Genomic DNA, 8,755 nt, shown 5'->3' on the forward strand with positions numbered 1-8,755 from the left:
AATTCACAACATAAAGCAACACGCGTCTTCATTCATACAATTCACTAGATAAGTAACATATATCTCCTCTCACACAGCAAAAACCATAAACAACTCGCTTTCTCATACAGTAGCCTACATAACATAATCTCATCTTGCTTATTAATTAAAGTGAACTATGATACTGTACTCTTTAAGTCAAACTTCCTGAATAACAAAATTTATAAAGAAAAACGTAGTGGTTGAAATCAGTACCTTTCATTCTCGGCATCAGTGATTCTTCTACCATCTCAAGCAAGTACTGTGACTTCAATTAATTATGTAAAATTGGAAACTTGGAGACAAATAAACAGGTCTGTTATTTAATTTTAATTAGCAGGCCTCTTTGAAAAGTAAGCACCCTCTGCTGTAAAGACATGATAAGTACAAGGTACAACTTAGTACAAGTCAAAGACGGAAAAACTTAACTGCGTTTGATTTCACGCACCACAACTGGATAAGATGTAATTGATCAAACCAATGAAATTTTAGTCATAGCAGATTTTAAGCAGGGCATATTTTCACACAGCAATGACGTCTTTAACATGTTTAATTAAGACGAGTGTAAAAAAAATTCAATGTAACAAAAAAAAGGAGTAAAAATATGCAACATAAAATAAACCATGGCACGTCCCAAAAGATGGTGGTGCTGGAAAGACCATGAACCCGTGAAAAAAGGCCGAGAGAATGATGTGTGAAGCTCTTCAGATGTCGGCCGGAGGCACGGTGATAAGTCCTGTGGTGCGGAACACGTCGAGGCCCTTGTGTAGGACGCAGACGCGAGAGTAGCCCAGACGCACCAGCTCATTGGCAAACTGAAAAAAGAAACACTTTACATTCAGCTCACCCCAAAAGTAAAATATAATAATAATCTATTATTATATACATGATCACTGTTGTATTTTGTGATAATATCTGAAAATTTACAAAGTTGCATTAGCAAGCAAAATGACAGTTAATAGACAAAACCTGTCCTCGTCGTTTTATGCAAGACATTCTGAAATTATGCAAACTGAGCCCAAAAATGTGACATTATGCGATTCTGTTAATTTTCTAAAAGAATGAAAAAGGAAAATAAGCAGAAATTATGCAAAAAATAATCAAATTTTGCTAAATTATGCGGGGTGCATAAAACCACGGGGACAGCAAACCAAAGTGAAGTTAAAACAGAAAGAAAATGCTTAGAATATAAGTGTTCTCCGTCAAAATTATGGGGAAAATGGAAAAACGGAATCCCTGAGCATAGCCTCAGCCCATCCCTATTTCAAACTGTGCGACTTAGTACAAAACAGTGTCATAGTGGAGTTGCAGTTGTGTCTTACAGATATAGGAAACAGAGGGTGCCGTAGTATGGCTCCAGTAGGGAATGGGATAGAGGGTGCCCAAGTCCCTCGTGACTTATTAGAGCAGAGGAAGATAGGACTAACGCTAACATTACTTAAACGCAATCCCACATCATCACTCATCACAACCATTATATCTAAAATCATCACTGCTCTCAGATCAATGACTTACAACTATAATCCTGGAATCTCTATCTGCACTTACGGTTACTTGTTATACTAAGTATGCACGTAATACACCATTGGACACTCTCATACGCACTTTTTTTCTACTAATCAGATGGAGTTGATCTCATATAAATGGGCAAGGGATAAAAAAAAGGAAACAGAGGGTAGTGACTGTCGTTGATGCAGGGTGGTGGTGGTGATTGGGGGGAAGGGGGGGGATGATGTCCTTTTTTTTACTCAGTTCAGAATTCAAAACTCATACTCATAGACTAAAAGTCTACGTACAACCTAAAGAATAGATACAGGACGTACAGTTGAGCATGCATAGCCAACAGATTATCAGGTTCTGAATTTTTCCTCACACATGGTACATTTTTTGAATCTGAAACATGCACAGTGCAAAACTTGTATATATATATATATATAAATATACAACTAAAAGATTTCCATGTCCCGTCCATTTCGATGTGTATTGTAGACTGTATATCATTCTGAAGAGCATGAAATTGATTAATAATAAAATCGGTACATTTAGTTTTAGCGTATTTCCACTAGAAAGTAGAAAGTACTCAATGTGGTTTATAATAATACTAATAATAATATAAAGAACATAGTTCTAACAGTAGTGATCCTTTCACTCCCCCCGTTCCTCGCTCTATAATATTGAAATAACCATGACAACATAAGAGATTATACAAAACATCCACTGGCACTCACATTGGCAGCATTGCGTCCCCTGTTGCCTACAACAATGATAACTTGGTTCCTGCGAGAATTCAAGGTCTGCACCGCAGAGCAAGGGTTCAAATCACCCTCAGGGGAGAAAGCTGTTTGGAAAGGGATGTTAATACTGTCCTGCAAAGTCCCACGGCGGAAACTGGGGCAAAAGTCAGGAAAATGTCAACAAATAAAAATTGTGCCTTTTGTTGACTCATAGATGCTAAACTAATCTATAAAGATAGAGAGAGGCATTTTTTTTTTAGAGTGAAACGTAGAAATGCAGACAAAAGTTTTTTCCCCCATACTCCACTTTACCACTTTAAACAACCCTCCCCGCCCAAAAAAAAAAGAAAACAACAACACAGGATATCAAATTTGTTGACTTTCTTTACCTTCTTTCCCTCTAAATTTTTTACTCTCGTGCACCAATTTTTAAAAATACCCAGGGTCTATTTTATGACCTGTATCCTGTAGAGCAATTGATTTTTACACAGAAAAAACAAAAGAAACGAGAGCTAGAACTTCGCTTAAAACAATACGAAATTATTTGCAATGGGGCTTTTAGTTTTAGTAGAGGTTTTATGGCGCTCGCAACTGCATAAGGTCATATAAGCGCCAGAAGATTAGAGGTGTTACAAGAGAGTAACAAACATAAAAAAGAAGAAGGGGGAGATAAGGACGATAGATGTCTGATAGGAAAGAAGAAGCAAACCACACCAGAGCACCCGCCAACCACTCACGTGGGACTTTCAACAAACCACGAACAGATCTACTGCTTTCTACAACATGCTGATTAATAATAATATAGCAAAATAACACAGACAAGTCCTTTTTAGTTTTTAGTAGAGGTTTCACGGCGCTCGCAACTGCATAAGGTCATATATGAGCGCCAGAAGATTAAAGGTGCTACAAGAGAGTAACAAACAGATAAATCTGACATGACAGTGGGCCACAGAAAGTCTACAAAACAGCAGGACACAATCATGTATACATAGCATGGCCTTGTGACTTGCACAACAGGTAAAAAGGATACTCTTCCGGGCTTCTCACATCCACGATGAGGATCATAGGCTTGCTTGTCTGACGTTTCTTTGTGGGACTGCGAGAGTAAGCTGCCCCTGCCAGCTCGCCAAGCTCGATTAGATCCTCTGCCGAAATCCTGCAGCATTTCTCTCCCTTTAGCTCATCGATCGGGATGGGTTCCATCGACTGGACAGAACAAAACAAGATAAGACAAGCCAGGGTAGGTGTGTATAATAATCTGAATGTCATTCTGCACAGCCACAATAGCCTTGAGGTCCTTGAGGAGAAGTCTCGTGAATGATTATAATATTATGAAAATGTTTTTAGTTAAGAAAACTGAAGTCTTTCCCTAGGGATAGGTATTCCCCATTTCCATGTGATTAATCTTTAGCTTCTCAAGCTGTGTTTACAAAAAACATCTACAACTATAACTTTGATAAAATAATAATAAAAATGGATGGTTGACCCTTCACCCAAGGAGCAAAAATTTTGAGCCAATAAATCCATAATGGTACCAGTAAAGACATTATTAAATCAACCCAAAGCTGCACCTGAAATACCTCACCATATCTGAAAATATACTTTTGTTTTTCTACTAGGTTGTCATACTTGCGACTCTCCTCACAACTTCATAATCATGATTAGCAGTCATTAGGCTTTTGACAAAAATGGCAGGGTTTTTTTTAGTAAACTGTGATAATTATAATCATTATTATATTATAATCATTCACGAGACTTACAATTTTTACAGAGAGTCTAAGTCACTCAAACAGCTATACAAACTAAGACCTGATAGAAACTGAACTCAAAATCTGAACTCACCAGCTCCGACTGCGGCTGGTCATGGTAGTCGCGGCTGTAGTACGACAAGTTGGGACGATCCTCCGAGGTTTTCTTCTTGTTTGGTCGAGCGTGCTGTCTGTAGGTGGCGCTTTTTGGGGTACTGCAGAAAATCTTGATCGAGTCTTGCACACAGCGCTCTATGTCAATCTCTGCAAAGGATTTGTAGTGTACAGGATAGTTTAATACCAAGCAAAAGATTCCCTATGAAGTATATTATCAAAACAATAATTATTACTATTACACCAAAACTAAGGGTACACAAATTTATACAGGTTACGTTGCAGGAGGGAAGAAGGTGCCATTGGTAGGTCCTACTTCTTTTCTTTCCCTCTGTTATGTCTATCAAAATCTGTTCGTCTCACTTTTTGCCTAAACTAAACAATTATTATAACTTATGGTATCGATATGCTTCACTTTATTCAAACCACCGTTTTACTTCTTAAAAGAAATTAATGAACACTCTGCCACTCCCATCCCAAACAATCAAAATTCATATAATCTATACCTTTCATAATTTATCAAATTGTATCAAGTTATTTCATTTTTTGTACAAACTGGTCCTAAAATAGCTCTTGTATGTGATGGAGGTACAAAAAAAAAATTAACCTCAAAACTATCAGTACTAATTATTTAACAAATTGGTTCATACACCCTTGAGGAAGATCCTTGAAAAAAAAGAGAAATCCAACGAGCTATCAATACCCAACCAGATATTAAAACCTAAAAACACTTGAACCTGCTCTAACCTGTCCAAGACAATTACCTGAACAAACAACCATCTCCCATATCCTCTCTTGCATTAAAAAAAATATTGTAATGACACTGTCCATGATACCCACTTGTCTAACTTCTAAGACAACCACTTTTATCCTTGAAAACGAGTGACAGTCTTGGACAATTTCCACTGTTTATTATTATACCAACATACAACGTGACCTACCAGGCATGTCAGAGAACAGCAGAATGCACTCGTTGAACCCAAACGAGAGCAGGCGGTCTCTCAGCTGCTGCAGGATGGACACGCCGATACACAGGGGGAAGGAGGAGTTGCCCAGCAGTAGCGTGTCCCACAGGTGGACGATCTTGTGCAGCGGGAACACGTCTGAGAGAGACCAGCTTGTGTTTACAGAATAGGCAGGTCCCCGTGGTTTTATGCAAACCACATAATTCAGCAAAATTTGATCACTTTTTGCATAATTTCTGATTATTTTCCTTTTTCATCCTTTGTTAAAATTAACAGAATCGCATAATTTCACATTTTTGGGCTCAGTTTGCATAATTTCAGAATTTCTTTTGCATAAAACCGAGGGGACAGAGGGGCAAAAACATATGAGGGGCTGAGATTAGAGATGCAAAACCCATTACATCCATTTTAGCAATTTTTGAGAAAATCAGCTTTCTAACTAATTTAACATACTGCTATACTATACACAGGAACAAGCGTAAAAAGAACATTTTTTTGGTGGATTTTATGTAGTATGGGTTGGGTTTCAGCCAAAAATACTTTACGCATCTGATAGTGATAGCTGGTAACAATGGGCATTTATAAGCAAAAAAATCTCAATTTTTTCCAAAATGTCGCTTAGCTGGTTTTGCATCTCACCCCCTCCTACACACAATATCATTTCACTTATGTAATTCAACACAAAAACACCTTTAGAACTATTCCAATCAAGGGACAATCAATGCTGAAATGGAGAGATAATACTATCAAACATTAAACTGCAGTGTATACTGCATGGTGATCCACACTCAATTATTACTATTTTAGATTCAAGAACAGAAAAGAAACAAGACCAACTTATTATTTGCCCTTATGCAAAAATTTTTCTTACAATCACAAATATAAAAATGGACACAGATCATGATCCAAACTCAAGTTACTGAGAACAAAACAACAAATTTGCAACCTCAGACGCAAAAATACAGAAACACCATTGGTGAGAATGACTAAGAAAAGACTGTGGTACACTTACGTGCATACATCGTCAGGAACCATGGAATAGCATACAGCTGAGGAATACAAAAAAATAAAATAAAGATAGAACCATGTCACACTGAAGCCAACCAAAATCAAACAATAAGGAATCCAGAGCTACACATCCATCACCCTACAAACAGCAAATAATTGATCACTTAAAATCAAATAATATTTAACCAAAAAATCTGCGCTTTTCACAGTCTGCTGTCAAATTTATACATTCTAGTTATACTTCTCGATCTATGGTACAATAACAAACACCTTTGATCAAAAAAATAAAATCGATCTAAAAAATCAGCTAATATTTTCACAAATCCATTGTCTTTAAAAATATACTGTGTTTACAACGGCTCCCACTCCCGAGACAAAAAACAAATTTTAAAAATCTTACATCAGGAATGAAACCAATACCATCCAAGTGATTGCTCAGTTCTGGGTCATGGAAAGCAATCAGGTGGGAGAAAACTGCAAGATACTCTGGAAAGAAAGACGTCATGTCATCTTTATAATATTTGCTTTGGGAAAGTGTTTCTCAAGCCTGATAAGTAATATTTCCTTTAAATATTAGATTGTCAAATATATTTTTTTACATTAAAGGTAGACTACCTTATCACACAATAGACAGTACAAAAACACTTTCGGAAACATTCTGTTCCTCACTGAGTGACAGATACCAAGTTTTTTAAAGTCGAAGAAAAAAATTGTCAAGAGAAGAAAAAGGAAATTGTTAATTTTTACAAAGGAAATTTAAATAGAATCTTCCCAGAGATAATCAATTAAGTCCCAATGTCTCAGTGTGACTCTTCCCTCAGGCACTTAATGAAATCTGAACATGAAAGCTTCCTGAAACAGCAAATGTAACCTTACTGTGAAACTTCCTTTAAGAAAATTAGAGAATGTGTTAGACTACTTGAGCTTACCCTGAATGACAGCAGAGTTATCTCGGAGGAAAAACTTATGCAGATATTTGGGGATGAAGGCGGAGAGACAGGCGAAGGCGAGAGCCTCGTTGTTGAAGGAGAGGGCGAGGAACGGTGCACAGAGCGAGTCCAGGCCCTGCCAGTAGACGTACTGCTGGTTGCTGAGAACCCAGGCCTTGAGCACTCGCTTGAACTTTGCGTGGGCCGAAGGGGAGGAGAGTAGCTCGTGGTACTGATGGCAACGCGGGATGTCCACTTCAATCTGAAGAGAGTATGTCATGTATTAGTACAAGTTTTAGGGCACTTGCAACACAAATAGGTTATTACGTGTGCCAAAGATTAGAGGTCTTCATGGAGAGTAATATATATAAAGAAAATGAGGGAGAGATAAGGACGAAATATATTCGATAGGAATGGAGCAAACGACATCAGAGCACCCGCAAACCACTAACAATCTGAGGAGAATCAGGGATTCAGAACTACTGCAGATTTCAAAAGCTCTCTTTTCCTAGACGGACACATATACACGGACACATATACACAAACACAAACCCACAGATATACGCACTGCTTTCCACATTTAAGCTTTGTTCTGGAAACAAAACGAAGACAAATACAGCACAATTTGATACAAACAATATCCTCAGTTACATAACAGAACAGTGCCACTACTACCACCATTACTTTTTCATTATAAAGCAGAGCTCATATTAAATGAAATGATAAAGACAATGATAAAGAATTGTCTTGAACGAAAAAAAAACCCCAACAACACAGAAACAAATAACAATCTCTCATAAAACAGTGTGTGTTCCACAAAAACAGTTTCATTATAGTGAGTCGTAATGGCATGAGTGTAATAATGATAATAGCTCATCCGTCAATGTCAGAGGATGACAAATGCATCTGCAGAGGAGAATATTTCTTAGGTGAAACAGAAGAACGAAAGGTTAAGATGACTCGTGGCTTCTGCTATGGCCACTGACACCGCTTCTGAGTGTATGGCCTGACGAAATAGATGGTTAGAGGATATTGTCTCACTTACCTGGCGGTCTGTGGTTGTCGGAGTCTCCTTGTCAATGGAGTCGTACATTCCCTCGACGTCTCCCTGATGAAGTCAAAGGAGCATTTGAAGGGGTCAAATGAAAAACCGGATAAGACCAGTTTTAGAAGAAAAAAAGAAAATCGGTTCTAGCCCTTAACTTACAACAGTACCTGTAGAATAACTCTATAACATCAGTCAAGAGAAAAAACTATCTAAAACCTTCACAGACTATTTTTATAAAAGAAATCCATCATTTAAAAAATCTACAATAGAGACTAAGTCGTGGTGGGTGGTAAGATTAATCTGACTTGACCCTTTCATTTGTGAAAAAAAGGCAATAATGCCATCAACCAAAAGGATGTCAAATTTTTCAATAAGTAAAAAATCTATCCACTTATTCGAGAAATATCAGGTTCTTAACCCAATGGACCCGAGACCAGTATATATCGGGGTGCAGCTGACATGTCTATGCCACGAGAAGAAGAAGGATTGACCTGTCTGGTCCTCTAGACAATATTATTCCTCATTCCTCTCCCACCCCCTCCCCGCACTCACCTCCCCTCTCCCCTCATTAATTCCCCACACTCACCTCCCCTCTCCCCTCAGTAACTCCCCACACTCACCTCCCCCTCAGTAACTCCCCAACTCACCTCCGACAACCACTTTTATCCTTGAAAACGAGTGACAGTCTTGG

The 8,755-nt window shown here is 38.0% G+C and overlaps 1 protein-coding gene across 1 annotated transcript in view; it reads right to left on the bottom strand.

The window, feature by feature from the left end:
* Nucleotides 1-10: 10 nt before the first annotated feature.
* LOC101855159 (TBC domain-containing protein kinase-like protein) overlaps nt 11-8,755 on the bottom strand; it is a 22,011-nt gene continuing 13,266 nt past the window's right edge. Inside the window, exons 17-25 of the mRNA XM_035973383.1 lie at nt 8,062-8,124; nt 7,017-7,278; nt 6,488-6,573; nt 6,092-6,128; nt 5,056-5,217; nt 4,095-4,264; nt 3,283-3,458; nt 2,247-2,406; nt 11-833 (exon numbers count right to left, since the gene is read on the bottom strand). Of these exons, the coding sequence (XP_035829276.1) occupies nt 723-833; nt 2,247-2,406; nt 3,283-3,458; nt 4,095-4,264; nt 5,056-5,217; nt 6,092-6,128; nt 6,488-6,573; nt 7,017-7,278; nt 8,062-8,124 (1,227 nt within the window). The 3' untranslated portion in view covers nt 11-722. The remainder of the gene's footprint in view (nt 834-2,246; nt 2,407-3,282; nt 3,459-4,094; nt 4,265-5,055; nt 5,218-6,091; nt 6,129-6,487; nt 6,574-7,016; nt 7,279-8,061; nt 8,125-8,755) is intronic.

Source organism: Aplysia californica, unplaced genomic scaffold, assembly GCF_000002075.1.
Source record: "Aplysia californica isolate F4 #8 unplaced genomic scaffold, AplCal3.0 scaffold01182, whole genome shotgun sequence".
Classification (NCBI taxonomy): Eukaryota; Metazoa; Mollusca; class Gastropoda; order Aplysiida; family Aplysiidae; genus Aplysia; species Aplysia californica.